The sequence below is a fragment of the Rhincodon typus genome, chromosome 1 (genome assembly GCF_021869965.1).
Source record: "Rhincodon typus isolate 14 chromosome 1, sRhiTyp1.1, whole genome shotgun sequence".
Lineage (NCBI taxonomy): Eukaryota > Metazoa > Chordata > Chondrichthyes > Orectolobiformes > Rhincodontidae > Rhincodon > Rhincodon typus.
The window spans coordinates 143,987,798-144,004,887 of NC_063332.1; the positions used below are offsets into that span (position 1 = coordinate 143,987,798).

General features: G+C 42.9%; 1 protein-coding gene across 1 annotated transcript in view; it reads left to right on the plus strand.

Annotated features, from left to right (window-relative positions):
* The window catches only part of kiaa1109 (KIAA1109 ortholog), a 433,631-nt gene that overhangs the window by 141,229 nt on the left and 275,312 nt on the right, over positions 1–17,090 (plus strand). Inside the window, exons 20-21 of the mRNA XM_048608993.1 lie at positions 10,438–10,535; positions 15,738–15,916. Coding sequence (XP_048464950.1) covers positions 10,438–10,535; positions 15,738–15,916 — 277 coding nt within the window. The remainder of the gene's footprint in view (positions 1–10,437; positions 10,536–15,737; positions 15,917–17,090) is intronic.

Here is a 17,090-nt window from a genome sequence, read left to right on the forward strand (position 1 = left end):
CACACTCTGAGCAATGTATTCAAGATGATAGTTAGAAATATCTCCTAGTACGGATTTATTTGTATTAGGTATGTGATGGGTGCTGTTGAATGCAAGCCGATTTTCCTTCATTTGTGCATTTTTAAAATATTCATTCATGAGAACACTGGCTGGCCCAGTGTTTATTGTTCATCCCTTAAGAAGATAGTGGTGAGGTATTTTCTTGAATTGCTGCAATCCATTTGGTGTAAGCATATCCATAATGCTGTTAGAGAGCATTGCCACGCTGCCTCTAACATTCTCTGAGCTGATGAATCAGTACTATTCCATGTTGAACACAATTTGGAGAAAGCATTAAGCATGACAATGGCACACAACGTATTTGTGGAGGACTGGAATGTCTGTCACCACGAGTGACTCAGTAGCACTGCAGCTAACCAAACTGGCCATGTCCTAAAGTACATAGTTGCCAGACTGAGTCTGTGGCAGGTGGTGAGGAAACAAAGAGGGAAAAATCTATTTGACTTCATCTTAACCAATCAACCTGCTACTGATGTGGCTGACCATGACTGTATTGATTGGAGTAATAAAGTCCCACAGTCACGTTGAGGACACCTTTCATTGTGTTGTGCTAAATGGAGCAGACTTCAAATGGATCTAGAAAATCAAAATTGGGTATCCATGACGAACTGACGACCATCAGCTGCAGTAGAATTGTACTGAGTAATGATCCATAACCTCATGGCCCAGCGAAACTGCCACTCATTGATGCTAACAAGTTGAAAATCAACTCTGGTTCAATGAAGAATAGAGGAGGACATGCCAGAAGTACATGAGGCATTCCTAAAAATATTGTGCCAACCTGGTGAAACTCTAATACAGGGCAACTTAACATGCCAAACAATAGAAGTAATATACAACAGGCAGAGTTTTATGACTCCACAGCTGAAAGATCAGTTCAAAGCTCACAGTTAGACAGCATCCATTAAAGAATACGAGACCATTACCAAAAAGTAACAAGCGAAAGTAGTAAGCAATAAACAGGGATTCTGGCAAAGTAGGGCAAATGTTCACTTTATGTTTCCTAATTACCACTGAAGTGACATTTAAATAACATGTATTCCTTTAAGAGTAGTCCAGAAATGTTCAGCAACTACAAAATAGAAGAATAGTTGAAAATTAACATTACAGTCATCTTTCAAAAGATATAACACCAGCACATGCCTATAGAAAATTTCCCAGCTACGTCCTGCACATGAAAATGGGGTCAAGTCCAACCTAGCCAAACAATGACCTTCAGTCTATGTTTGATCGTCAGTAAAGGAGTAATTAACAGTGCTAAGCAAGTGCTACTTGGTAGCAGTAACCTGCTCACTGATCCTCAGTTAGGTTTTGCCAGAGCCAGTCAACTCCTGACCTTAATAAAGCATTCATTCAAACATGGACGAAAGAGCTGAATTTTCAAAGGGGAGGTGAGAGTGACTGCCCTTTATATTAAAGCTTCAGTTAATCAAGTGTGGCATCAGAAACAAAATTAAAGTCAACAGGAATTGGGGAAAACTTTTCATTGATTGCAGTCATGCCTAACAAAACAGCAGTTGGTTATGGTGGTTAGAGTGGTCACCTGAGTTTCAGGGTATCTCTGCCGAAGTTCCTCAGGGCAATGTCCTAGGCCAAACTGTCTTCAGATGCTTCACCAATGACCTTCCCTCTGTCATAAGGTCAGAAGTGGAGATATTTGATGACGACTGCGCATTGTTCAGTACCATACATGACTTGTGCTTATGTGGTCTGGCCTTCATGTAATCCCAAAGCCACAAAAATGTGGTCAACTCTCAACTGCCCTCTGAAATGGCCTAGCAATCCACTTAGTTATATCAATGACTCGTCGCAAAAAGGAAATGAAACAGAATGAGCCACCTTTCATTGACCTAGACACCAGAAATGACAAGAGCAAAAACAGCCCTGTGAACCCTGAAAAGTCCTCCCCATGCTGGAGAGCTGTCTCTTGGACTAATCAAGCAACAGCCTGACATAGTCATACCTACAGAATCATACCATACAGACAACATCACAGTCAGCACCATAAGCATTCCTAGATGTGTCCTGTCCCACCAGCAGAGCAAACACAGCAGAGCTGGCAGCCCAGGTGTATCCAGTGGGAGGGAGTTGCCTGGGAGTATTGGAATCGTATAATCCCTACAGCGCAGAAAGAGGCCATTTGGCCCATCAAGCCTACACCAATCCTCCAAGCATCACATCCACTTGGCAGCCCTACTGATTGAGCTAATCAGATCCGAAAGGACATAGCTGCTAGACTTAGGTGGTCTGCATTTCTAGTCCATCTCCCACTTTGCAAATATTTGTGGACATGTAATTGGCTGTGAAATGGAAAGCAGAATAGTTGTGAGTGATTGTGTTTAGATTGGAGGAGAGGATAAATTGGTGTTTTATAGTGATTGGTCTGAAGAGCCCTGCTCTTCTGATGTATTTTAATTAACTACACTTGAATATAGGGGCGAGATTTCAAAGTTTTAGGATGAAAGAGTTTCGAAATGCACTCAGCATGTGGGAGGATAATGGTACTGTTCAGGAGGACATACAAACTGATGAAATGGAGGAAATGAAATTTGATGCAGAGGAATGGGAAGTGGATTTTGGGAGGGCAAATTACAAGAGACAGTATAAAATTGAATAGAATTTAAGGGAGGTGCAAGGATAGGAGCACTTGTGTTGGTGTGATGTACAGAAATCTTTAAACCTTCTGTTTAGTAAACTTGCTGTTTTCAGCAAAAATCTTTTGACTTTATAAATGAAAGCATAAAACTCAGAAGTGAGATAGTTATGCTTAATATTTAGAAGCCACTGGTTACTCATTAACTGAAGTGTTGTTTCCAATTATAAATGTCACGCTTTAGAAAGGCATCATTGCCTTGAAGAAGTTGCATTTGAGGTTTATTTTAATAGTGCCAGGGTGAGGGAACTCTGTTATGTGGAGCGATAAATTGACATTTTGTTTTTTCTTTGAATCAGAGAACATTGAAGAGGTTTAAGAGAGGTGTTCAATATTATCAATTCTCTCATGTCCTTAAGGGAAGGAAATTTGCCATCCTTATGTGGTCCACTCTACGTGCAACTCCAAACTTCCTTTTTGAAAGTTGCTTTTGAATCTGCTTCCAGCAATATTTCAAGGAATGCATTCCTGGTCGTCATAACTTGCTGAGCAAAAACAAAAATGACATAGATAGTGGGCAGTGGGATAAGTGAGTGTGCAAAGATCTGGCAAATTGAATATAATGTGTCAGAGATAGTAGGAACTGCAGATGCTGGAGAATCTGAGATAACAAGGTGTATTTCTGAAGAACGGTCTAGGCCCGAAACGTCAGCTTTCCTGCTCCTCTGATGCTGCTTGGCCTGCTGTGTTCATCCAGCTCTACACCTTGTTATCTCTGAATACAATGTGTATAAGGTTTTGGAGTAGATTTGTAGCTCGGGTTGTGGGTGTTGAGGTTGGTTGACTCGCCGAGCTAGTATCTTGTTTTGTAGACGTTTCGTTACCATGCTGGGTAACCACCTCAGTGCAGCCTCCGATGAAGCGTCGGTGTGTTCTCCCGCCTGGTTTTTAAACTCTGGGGTCGGTTGAGATGGATTGCCTTACATCCGGTTTTCCTTCGTAGTGGAATGTATATGGGGTCGAGTTCAATATGTTTATTAATAGCATGCTTCGTGTAGTGCCAGGCTTCTAGGAATTCTCATGCCTGTCTCTGCCTAGCTTGTCCCAGGATTTTGGTGTTGTCCCAGTCGAAATGGTGGTTCTCCTTGTCCATGTGGATTGAGATGAGTGAGTACTGGTCGTGCCTTTTTGTAGCCAGTTGGTGTTCATGTACTCTTGTTGTCAGTTTCCTTCCTGTTTGTCCGATGTAGTGTTTTTCACAGTCACTGCAGGGGATCTTGTAGATGTCATTGCATTCCATCCCATGGACAGGACCAATGTGGGAAAGTGTGAAATCATACATTTTTGCAGAAAAAAATAAAGAAGCATACAAATGAGAGAGATCTGAATGCCCTAGTGCATGAATTAGAGAAGGTTAATGTGCAATTTTGGCAAATAATCTGAAAAACGAATAGAATGCTATAGTTTATGGAGAGGGGAATCAAATGCAAGAGTGGGCAGGTTATGCTTCTGTTATACGGGGTGTTGGTGAAACCACATTTGGAGTACTGTGTATAGTACTGGTCACCGTACTTACAGAAGGATGTTAATATATTGGAAGCAGTTCAGTGAAGGTTACTGGACTAATACTTGGAATGAGCAGATTGCTTAATGAGGAAAGCTAGATAGGCTAGGCCAGTATCCCCTGAAGTTTTGAAGAGTCAGAGGTGAAACACAGATGATCCTGAAGGAATTTGACTGGGTAGATATTGAAAGGATGTTTCCTCTTGTAGGAAAACTAGAACAGGCTGAATAAGCTGGGGCTGTTTTTCCAGGAGCGTCAGAGGCTGAGGGATGATCTTATAGACGTTTATAAAATCATGACGGGCATGGATAGGTTGAACAGACAAGGTCTTTTCCCCAGGGAGGGGAAGTCCAAAACTAGAGGGCATAGGGCATAGGCACCACTTCCAGACCATGCCACATCTGTGGCCCAAGTGTTCCTCTGAGATGCTCCGCAGGCCTCAAAAAAAGCCCCACTGACTTTCCCAGTCATGATGGGAATCCCTTCCCCAGAGGCAGTTGTCAGAATAGCAGGGTCCCCTGTGGGAGACTGCAACGCAACCAGGTGGAAAAACAAAGAAAAGCCATTGAACTCTGCCTATCACCTCAGCTGGGCAAAATTCCTTGGTTCTTGCACGCTTCCCCATCATTTGTGAGCAACAGTTCACTGCGAGGAAACCATGGCACTGGCCATTCCTACACAGAGGGGAGGAAGTGCCAGCAGGCAGAGCCCCAGCTGACACTTCACCAGTCAGTAGGAGAGGAAAGGAACGCCAAGGCCCCACAGCAAGTCAACAAACACTGCTGTACCAAGCGGTGTCCCGAGTAGGCCCTGGAGTTAGTGGCATTGCTCCAAATAGATGCCGTCAGGCAGTGGCCACAATGCATGCAGGATTAAGGGTTAGCTTCAGCAGGTGCCCCAAACAACAGTGAACAAAGGCCCCTCCCCTTTCCCCTAGCTCCACACTCGAGAACTACTATAAGTCAAGTATTACATTTTTCATTTATATTTTTAAACCAAGGCTATGGACCAGTTGCTGGTAACTGGAATTAGAATGGGCAGCTTTTTTTTTCAGCTGCATAGACAAGATGAGCTGAATCACCTCTTTTTATGCCATAACTTTCTCTGGTTCTGTGGTTGCATTTTGTTTTAAAAGTTATTTAACTTGCTATTGTAGGAATGTATCTATTGAAAATACAGCTGATGTCATGTTTCAGCTTAGTGGATACAGGTGTACCATTTTAAATGCTTTTTGCTCGTTAACTCCTTATGGACCTTAACTCCAATTTTAACATAGATTCCTATGGAGATCAATGCTTCACTTTAAGTCTTTTCGGTTAAATCATAATTTTCAAGAATGCAACTCTGACTCTTAAGCGAGGACACCAAGGAGAGTCGTAGAGCTGTACAGAATGGAAACTAACTCTTCAGTCCAACTTGTCCATGCTGACCAGATATCCTAAATTAATCTAGTCCCATTTGCCAGCATTTGGCCCATATCCCTCTTAAACCCTTTCTATTCATATACCCATCAAGATGCCTTTTAATTGTTGTAATTGAACCAGCTTTCACCACTTCCCCTGGCAGCTCATTCCATACGCGCACCACCCTCTGTGGAAAAAATGCCCCTTAGGTCCCTTTTAACTCTTTTCCCTTTCACATTAAACCTATGCTCTCTACTTTTGGACTTCCCCACCCTGGTGAAAAGACCTTGTCTATTCAACCTATCCATGCCCGTCTTGATTTTTTAAACCTGTAAGATCATCCCTCAGCCTCCAACGCTCCTGGAAAAATAGCCCCAGCTTATTCAGCTTGTCCCTATAGCTCAAACCCTCCAACCCTGGTGGCAACATTTTCTGAACCCATTCAAGTTTCTCAACGTCCTTCCTATAGCAGGGAGACCAGAATTGAAAACAGTATTCCGAAAGTGGGCTCGCCAATGTCCTGTACAGCCGCAACATGACCTCCCAACTCCTATGCTCAATGCACTGACCAATAAAGATCTCCTTCACTATCTTGTCTACCTGCTGCTCCACTTTCAAGGAACTATGAACCGGAACTCCAAGGTCTCTTTGTTCAGCAATACTCCCCTGGACCCTTACCATTAAGTGTATAAGTCCTGCCCTGATTTGTCATTCCAAAATGCAGCACCTCGCATTTATCCAAATTAAACTCCATCTGCCACTCCTTGGTCCTTTGGTCCACCTGATCAAGGTCCCATTGTACTCTGAGGTAACCTTCTTGGCTGCCCACTATGCCTCCAATTTTGGTGTCATCTGCAAACTTATTAACAGTACCTCCTACTTGAGTTTCCATCCTGAATGTCAATCATAGTCACATCAAGTAGATGGATGTTCTATCTTTGACAGTAAATAAACCAATATATTTTCGCTGCATAAAAATACATTTCCTGGAACTGATATTTTAAAATATTAACATTTCCAGAATTTTGACATGTACAATAAGTAAGCTGTTGAAATTCAGTAGGAACCATCAAGTGTAGCGGAGGCAATGTCTCCAGAGTCAGGTAATCAAGCTAATGTGTTAAACGAACAGTTCAATTTTATACTGTCCCATTTGTTAAGGAATGCTCTTCACTGGCACATTTCCAGTACAATTAATTAAACAGGTCAGTTCTAGGACAGAGAAGAAATGTTGCAGGCCTTTCAACATTTTTGTATTGCTTAGCAAGAAATCTTTCAGTCATACACCCTGAATTTCGAAGGCCCCTGATAAATAAAATGTTCAAATAATAATGGTTGATTCTTAAGTTTTTTTTATCAGTCAAATTCTGAGAAGACAGTTGTAGGAGACACGCAATAGTGATCAAAAATTAGAAAGGCTTGAATTTATTTGTAAATAAAATCCTAAGGTTTTGAAGAGATAGTAGGAACTGCCGATGCTGGAGAATCTGAGGTAACACGGTGTAGAGCTGGATGAACACAGCAGGCCAAGCAGCATCAGAGGAGCAGGAAAGCTGATGTTTCGGGTCGAGACCCTTCTTCAGAAATTTGGGGAGGGGAAGGGGATTCTGAAATAAATAGGGAGAGAGGGGGAGGCAGATAGAAGATGGATAAAGGAGAGGGTAGGTGGAGAGGAGACAGACAGGTCGAGAGGAGACAGACAGGTCAAAGAGGTGGGGTTGGAGCCAGTGAAAGTGAATGTAGGTGGGGAGTTAGGGAGGGGATAGGTCGGGCCAGGGAGGAGGTGGGATGAAGTTAGTGGGTAGGAGATGCGGGTGGGGCTTGAGGTGGGAGGAATGGTTAGAGAGGCGGGGACTAGCTGGGCTGGTTTTGGGATGCGGTCGGGGGAGGGGAGACTTTGAAGCTTGTGAAGTCCACATTGATATCCTTGGGCTGCAGGGTTCCCAAGCGAAATATGAGATGCTGTTCCTGCAGCTTTCGGGTGGAGTTATTGTGGCAATGCAGGAGGCCCAGGATGGACATGTCATCCAAGGAGTGGGAGGGGGAGTTGAAATGGTTCGCGACTGGGAGGTGTAGTTGTTTGTTGCGAACTGAGCGTAGGTGTTCCGCAAAGCCGTCCCCAAGCCTACGCCTGGTTTCCCCGATGTAGAGGAGGCCACAATGGGAACAGCGGATACAGTATACCACATTAGCAGATGTGCAGGTGAACATCTGTTTGATGTGGAAGGTCTTCTTAGGGCCTGGGATGGGGGTGAGGAGGGAGGTGTAGGGACAGGTGTAGCACTTGCTTCCATTGCAGGGAAAAGTGCTGGGTGTGGTGGGGCTGGAGGGGAGTGTGGAGCGGACAAGGGAGTCACAGAGAGAGTGGTCCTTCCGGAAAGCAGATAAGGGTGGGGAGGGAAAAACGTCTTTTGGTAGTGGGGTCCTTTTGCAGATGGCGGAAATGTCGGAGGATGATGCGTTGGATTCGGAGGTTGGTAGGGTGGTATGTGAGGATGAGGGGGATTCTGTTTTGGTTGTTATTGCGGGTAGGGGGTGTGAGGGATGAGTTGCGGGAAATGCGGGAGACACGGTAGAGGGCATTTTCGACCACTGTGGAGGGGAAGTTGCGGTCCTACAGACAAAGGGGGTGGCCATGGGTACCCGCATGGGCCCAAGCTATGCCTGCCTCTTTGTAGGATACGTGGAACAATCCCTCTTCCAAAGCTACGCTGGCCCTATCCCCCACCTCTTCCTCCGTTACATTGATGACTGTATCGGCGCCACCTCGCCACCACGAGGAGCTCGAACAGTTCATACACTTCACTAACACCTTCCACCCCAACCTTAAGTTCACCTGGACCATCTCTTATACCTCTCTCTCCTTCCTGGACCTCTCTGTCTCCATCTCTGGCATCCACCTGGAAACCGATATCCATTTCAAACCTACCGACTCCCACAACTACCTAGAATACACCTCCTCTCACCCACGTTCCTGCAAAAAGGCCATTCCCTATTCCCAATTCCTTCGCCTCCGCCGCATCTGCTCCCGAGATGAGGCATTCCGCTCCCGAGATGAGGCATTCCACTCCCGGACATCCCAGATGTCCTCGTTTTTCAAGGACCGCAACTTCTCCTCCACAGTGGTCGAAAATGCCCTCTACCGTGTCTCCCGCATTTCCCGCAACTCATCCCTCACACCCCCTACCCGCAATAACAACCAAAACAGAATCCCCCTCATCCTCACATACCACCCTACCAACCTCCGAATCCAACGCATCATCCTCCGACATTTCCGCCATCTGCAAAAGGACCCCACTACCAAAGACGTTTTTCCCTCCCCACCCTTATCTGCTTTCCGGAAGGACCACTCTCTCTGTGACTCCCTTGTCCGCTCCACACTCCCCTCCAGCCCCACCACACCCGGCACTTTTCCCTGCAATGGAAGCAAGTGCTACACCTGCCCCTACACCTCCCCCCTCACCCCTATCCCAGGCCCCAAGAAGACTTTCCACATCAAGCAGATGTTCACCTGCACATCTGCTAATGTGGTATACTGTATCCGCTGTTCCCATTGTGGCCTCCTCTACATCGGGGAAACCAGGCGTAGGCTTGGGGACGGCTTTGCGGAATACCTACGCTCAGTTCGCAACAAACAACTACACCTCCCAGTTGCGAACCATTTCCACTCCCCCTCCCACTCCTTGGATGACATGTCCATCCTGGGCCTCCTGCATTGCCACAATGACTCCACCTGAAAGCTGCAGGAACAGCATCTCATATTTCGCTTGGGAACCCTGCAGCCCAAGGGTATCAATGTGGACTTCACAAGCTTCAAAGTCTCCCCTCCCCCGACCGCATCCCAAAACCAGCCCAGCTCGTCCCCGCCTCCCTAACCATTCCTCCCACCTCAAGCCCCACCCCTATCTCCTACCCACTAACCTCAACCCACCTCCTTGACCTGTACGTCCTCCCTGGACCGACCTATCCCCTCCCTAACTCCCCACCTACATTCACTTTCACTGGCTCCAACCCCGCCTCTTTGACCTGTCTGTCTCCTCTCCATCTATCTTCTCCTTTATCCATCTCCTATCCACCTCCCCCTCTCTCCCTATTTATTTCAGAATCCCCTTCCCCTCCCCCATTTCTGAAGAAGGGTCTCGACCTGAAACATCAGCATTCCTGCTCCTCTGCTGCTTGGCCTGTGTGTTCATCCAGCTGTACACCATGTTATCCTGAGGTTTTGATCTGCCTTTGCTCAGTTGAAACCCAGTAATTTTAAGAAGTAAATGAAAAGTTTATATTTCTATTGGTGAATATGGATGTAATATTGTGTCCAAGCTATTTGAGAAGTTAGTTAAATGACAAGAAGTTTAACCTGTCTAGAATGCAGTCTTATGGTATTGGCATTCGTTTGGTATTGATTTATGCTGAGTGCAGCTTTGACAAAGAGGCAGTCAAATGTATATTATTCAAACTTCTCATTTGCTGCCTCCTAACTTGCCTATTTTTATTGACTTAAACTGGATATGACCATTGCCTGAAACTGTAAAAAGTCAGTTTAGAGATTTCTCTTTGCCAAGTTAATTTGATTTGGTATTGTTTGAGGAAACAAAAGTATCAGTTAAGGGGTACAAAGTTTAAAATTTGATATCCAAGTAGTCTGTTTCTACTTCATGTGAATTCTATTGAAATTTATATGCTGTGGGATAAACATTCAGTAATATGCCAAAAATCATGTTTATTTACTAAAACACTTCGAAAGACTCGGGCAGCATTAACATATTGAATAATTTTCAGGGAGTTCTAATTGAAATACTGTTGTTATTCTATTGCAGTATATTTAGCAGCATGCGGAGAAACACTGAATATTGACTTCTCATTACCTTTCAATGACTTTGTGCCTGAAACTTGCAGCACAAAATTTTGTTTGAAGGTATGTATTACTTTATTTAAATTGTGACTCTGTAACAATCACATAGTTATTACTGTCAATGTTACAGCATTGCAACGTAGCAAACACTGGAAGATTGAATTTTGTCATGTTTTGCAGGTAATTTCATGGACCTTAACATTAGCAAAGCTTTTGACCAACTATGACATCAAGGAGCCCAAGCAAAACTGGGATCAGTGGGAAATGTGGAGGGGACATATCTGGGTTGGAGTCATGCCTAACACAAATGAAGATGGTCAAGCTTTTGGATGTCAATGATCTCAGTCTTAGAATATCATTACTGGAATTCCTCAGGGTCCTAGGCTCAACCATCTTCAGCTGCTGCATTAAACCAAAGAACTGTTGATGCTTAAGATCAGAAACCAGCAAAAACTGAAATTGCTTGGGGAAACTTAGCAGATCTTGCAGCATCTGTAGAGAGAAAACAGCCAATGTTTCAAATCCTGTGACCCTTCTTCAGAAGCAGGACTTAAAATGTTAACTTTGTTTTCACTCCACGGATGCTGTCGGACCTGCTGAGTTTCTCAGGCAGTTTCTGTTTTAGATTGCTTTAGCTGCTACATATTACTTTCTCTACACCACAAGTTTAGAAGTTGGGATATTTGCTGATGATTGCACCATATTCAGCACCATTTGATACTCCTCAGATACTGAAGGAGCCTTACATGCAGCAAGACAGCACTTGGGCTTGAGCTGATAAGTGGCTAGTAACATTCGCATCACGCCAATATCCGGCAATGATTATCTCTGACAAAAGTGAACCTAACCATTGCTCCTGGACATTCAAAGGAATTACAATGAATGAATCCCCCAATATCAATATTCTTGGGGTTACCAATGACCATAAACTGAACAAATCTTGTATTCCCTTTGTTGCAGTAGCAGTGTTTACCATCTACAACACGCACTGAAGTAACACACCAAGGTTCTTTAGACTGGACCTTCCAAGCCTGCGACCTCTTCAAACCTTTTGAAGGAAAAGGGCAGCAGATACATGGGAATGCTATATGCCGTCCTGACTTTTGAACAATATCGCTGTTCCTTCGTTACTGCTGAGTCAAAATCCTGAGACTCCTGATATAACATCACTGTGTAAGCACACCTTGAGGACTATGCTAGTTCAGGAAGGTAGTCCACCACCTGAAGGGCAGTTAGCGAGAGGCAATAAATGCCAGTTAGCCAGTGATGCATCCGTTCCCGTGAATGAATTTAAAAATAAGTAGCTGAGCAACGTTAATCTTGTCTTGGAGATGGTGCAGTGAAGGATCAGTTGCTGAATTCTTGAGATAAGCGTGTTCTGTGATGAATAAACTGAGGTTATACTCTCTGAAGTTGAGGAGAATGGTTGTGATGTCATTGAAACTTAGAAGATTCTGAAGGAAGCTTGACAAGATAGACCCTACAGTATTGTTTCTCCTGTTAGATAGTATAAAACAGCACAGTGTCAGAATATAGGACAAATCATTTTGGGCTGAGATGAGGAGACATTTCTTAACTCGGTTGCAGATAGAAATGTAGAAACTAGCAGCAAGAATAGGCTATTCGGCACTTCAAGTCTATTCTGTCATTTTAACATGATCATGCCTGATCCTTGATCTCAATGCCATATTCTTGCTTTTCTTCATACTTCTGATTGCCTTTTAAAGTCTAAAAAATCTGTCTTTTTCTTCTATATATTCAGTGCCTTGGCCTCCACAGCCTTCTGTGGTAGAGAATTCCACAGGTTCACTACCCATTGAGTGAAGAAAGCTTTCCTCACCTTCATTCTAAATGGTTCACCCAGTATTCTGAGGCTATATTGCTTGGTTCTTGACCCCCCAGCAAAAACAGTCATTCTTCCTTCATGTAGCCTATCCAACCCTGTTAGAATTTTATACGTTTCAATCAGAATCCTCCTAAACTCTCCAGTGAATACAGGTCCAGTTGAACCAATCTCTCCACCATCCCCAGTATCAGTCTAGTGAACCTCTGCTGCAATCTGTTCACGGCTGGTACATCCTTTCTTAGATAGGAGGACAAAAGCTACATGCAATACTCCAGACATGGTCTCAACAAGACCCTGTATAAGTGCAATGAGGCACGCCTACTTCTGAACTCAAATCCTCTTGCAATGAGGGCCAATGTAGTGTTTTCCTTCCTAACTGATTGCTGCACCTGCCTGTCTACTTTCATTGACTGGTGTATAGAAACACCAGATCCCTTTGTACATCAATACTTCCCAATAAACCACCATTTAACTAATACTCTTACTTTCTGTTTTTCACACCAAAGTATACGCCTTCATTTTTAGCCATATTGTACTACATCTGTTATGTGTCTGCTCACTCACTTGGCGTGTCTAAATCACCTTGAAGCCTCCTTGCTACCTGCTGACAAATTCTAATCCTGTCCAGTTTTGTGTCAAAGAACATGGAAATGCTGCATTTGGTTCCTTCATTGAGGCCATTTATATACTACATGAAGAGCTGGAATCCAAACACTGATCCTTGCAGTACCTACCTCCCACTCTGAAAAAGACCCGTTTATTCCCACTCTTTGTTTCCTGTCTGTCAACCAACTCTCCATGCCTTTGTCCTGTGGCTCCCAATGGAAGTGCCTATGGGGAAATTAATTAACTTGTTTGCTTTTTGTGGATCAGTGCATCCTCTTTTGTGGTTCGGTTAATATCAATCCTTGGCCTAGCTGAGGCAAGAGATTATGGGAAAAAAAGTTTTGGTTCTCTGTATAAGCTGGCAAGTTTAGTTGGCACGTACTTTCTCCTTGCAGCACGATATGAGACTGTCATCACTGCAACAAACTCATCTGTTTAGTATATTTACTGTAATAAAATATTCCACAGCATTGCACAGGACCATTATCAAACAAAATATGACATTGACCAAAAGCTTGATCGAAGAGCTAGGTTTTAATTAGTGTCTTAAAGGAAGATAATGGTGTAGAAAGACAAAGATTTTTCTGGAGTTAGGGGTGAGGGGTGGTGCTGGTTCACAATTTAAGGCCCAGGCAACTGAAAGTATGACCACCAAAGGTGGTGGATGCAGATAGATTCTAGATGAGTATAGATATCTTTGAACATTTTGGGACTGGAGGAGATTAGACTTAGGGTAGAGAAAAAGTATAAAAGGAATTGAAAACACGGGTGACAGTTTATAAGACACAGATATTACTTGAAGTATTGTAGGTTAGGGGGTTGGTAGATAAATGGGACATATAACTAAGACATGGGTATAAGACATTTGGAATGCATTCTGTTTATGGAGGCTAGAGTATGGGAGACAACCACAAGTATGTTGGAATTCTCAATGTCTGTAAATAATAAAGGCATGAAGGAGGCTTACAGCCGCAGCTGAGCTGAGGCAGAGGTAAAGTCGAACAGTATTATGGAGGTTGAAATGGGCAGTCTTGACGGCAGCACGAGTGTGTGACCAAAAGCTCATCTCTAGTTGAATGTGACACCAAGGTTTTAAACTGTTTGACTTAGTCTCTGACATTTGTTTACAGGGAATGGAATTTTGTGCAGGGACTGAAAGAAATGTCCTCTAACATTGGAGTGGACAAATTTGTGCTCATCCCTACTGGATATCAGATAGTACACTGATTAAGTTATCAACAATGACGAAGTCAAGAAAAGTTAGATCTGGGTGTTGTCTGTCTACATGTGGAAACTAATGTTGTGCTTTCGGATGCTGTTATCAAGGGGCAACATGCAGATGAGAATCAGGGTGTGGTCGAGGATAGAGCCTTGAGAGATACGAGGGGTAATTATGTGGGAGTAGAAAGAGAAGGCATTGTTAGTGATACTTTATTAAGATTAGATCGGTAAGAATCTGATCAGGTGAGAGCAGTCACCCAGCTGGACAACATTGATGAGGTATTGGGGTAGGTAATGTATCAAGGGCTGCTGTTAACAAGTATGAGGTGGAACTTCAGCCACACATGACATCCTACATGATTGACATTGATTAAAGTATAATAAAATGTTTTCTTTCTTGACTAGAGTGCAGTATGACTTTGTTTCACTATAATAAAATCAGTAGACATTATAATGGGATCATGACATTGTTTGCTTAGTTGGCTCAACTGATAGCACTGTTCAGCTAGAATAAAATGTTTGTACATTCCCCCTACGCTTCAGGATTTGAGTAAATAATTTGATATAACTGAAGGCCCTATTCCTATGGTGTATGGCCCTATGACTTTAACATTTCAGAAAGGTATCAAGGAGCGATGTGCAATCTTAAATGCTGCTCTTTGGATAAGACACTAAACTAAGGAATTGTCTGTCTACACTCACAGTTTGGGGGATGTTATTCTTTGGCAATATCTGATAGATGTGTTTTCATGGTGTGGTAGACTGCATTTTTCTCTTAACCTCTACCATCCAAACTGTCTTAACTAGGTATTTAACTTACTATTGTTTGTAAGAATCTGCCATTGTTTTGTGTTCATTATGTACCAGTGGTCTCTGTATTTAAAATAATATTTAGTCAGTATACTTTGCAAGAATGCAATTCGAGGGAAAAATATTTGGGTGGGGCCAAGGGAGATCCAACATTTTGCATAAAAAGAGAATACTGATTGGTTAGTGAATGCTCATTACCAGAAGTATTGCCTTGGAAAATGTACCCACTAATGTTGATTGACAGTTAACAGCTGGGCTTTTTAAAAAATTTTAAACTAGGTAGGTTGACTGATGAGTCAGGGTATCCTGAGAAATGAACCAGTGAATGCCTATCACCTACTCTGTTGAATTGAAATAGGCACAGTACATGTGCAAAGAAGAGGACCCTGTGTATTTATACACGTAGCTTCCGGTGGAACCAAAAGCACCACGCTGCAAGCCCAACTGACAATCCTTAAATGGTTGTCAGTATAATTTCTCACAGTTTCAAGGTTATCCTACAATTGTTGTCCAATTGCAGAATCTTATCTAATGTTCGATGAGGTGGTTGTGTATGGCCAGTACCTTGCTTGTGAGTACTGAAGGGATATGCTGTTTGATACCAGTTTATGGGACAATTGGCCTACAGGATCTGAAATTCATATAATACATCACTGACTTGTGTGACAGGCAGAATGTCTTTTTGATTGCCTACGCCACTCATGTTTTACTCTTGCTTTTTCAGAAATATTCATGCGCTCAACTACCAAACAACATTTCACATAATTATCTTACCTTTACAGGCAGAAAATTTGGATTTACGCTTATTTCTACCAGACTGCCATCCCAGTAGATACTCTACGTTTACATTAGTAAATGATTCCCAGGCTAACAAAGTAACTCCTCAAACCTCTTCTTCATCTGAGACACAAACTACACTTAAAGCAGGAAAACTAAAATGGCGCAATGTTACTCAGCCAGAGTAAGTATCCACTTTATACCTTTTATTGTTTAATATAATGTAGACTTTTAAATGGAACTCAAATAATACTTTGCTAGCTTATTTGAAGACTGCTGAGAATTGTAGCCACTCGTTTTTTATGTTTTACTTTTAAATTCTGCAGTTTGTGTTCGCTTTTCTCAATCCCGGAAAATAAATACAACATTGATTTGCTTTTTTAACCTTACCATATCATAACTTTTCTATCCAGTATTAGAATACTGTGCTTTTGATTTGGGGATTCTTTACCAGTATTTTAATGATAAAGCTTTCTTCTTGCCATTGTAAGAGATCATTATCAGAAGTTGTTATTTGAATATTATTTGCTAATACTGAGGGGAAGTCAATTCTGCAACAGTTTTCCACCACCCCCTCTAAAAGATTTTTTTGTTTTGAATACTGCTGGGATAGATGGTTTGTTGGGGAATGTAACATGAGCCAAGTCTGTGGCGCCAGGATTTGCTTAGCTGTAAAGGGAGGAGATAAAAAGAGTAGGGAAGCAATAGTGAAAGGGGGAACAGGTCGATATTTCTGTGTCTACAGACACAACACCAGGATGGTATGTTGCTTTGCTGGTGCCAAGTTCAGGGTTGTCACTGAATGACTAAAGGATGTTTTGAAGGGGGAAGGTTAAAATTCAGAGATTGGGTCCATTATGATACTAATGACACAGGTGAAAAGCAGGATGCATTCCTGCAAGCAGATTATAGAGAGTTAGGAAATAAAAATTGTGTCTCAAAGGTAGTAGTCTCAGGATCACTGTCAGTACCACCTGCTAGTGAGATCAGGAATAGGAGAATAGATCAGCTGAATGTGTGGCTAGAGGGATCGTGCGAGAGGGAAGGATTTATATTCTTGAGGCATTAGGATTAATTCTTTGGAACTGAGACCTGTATAGACTGAGACTGCAGCAGGACCAGCATAAATATCCTGACAGGGCTGTTTGCTCGTACTGTTTGTGGGCCTCTAAATTAGAGTACAGGGAGATGGGAACCTCAGCAGGGAAATGAGTGAAGGAAAGAAAGATGGAAATGAAAGGTAGAAAAGCAGAAAGTAAAGGTAAGCTGTAGTACCAAAAAAGTGTGAAAGTGTCAAACTGGTGAGTCAAAACAACAAGGTGCAGGGCTGGATGAACACAGCAGGCCAAGCAGCATCA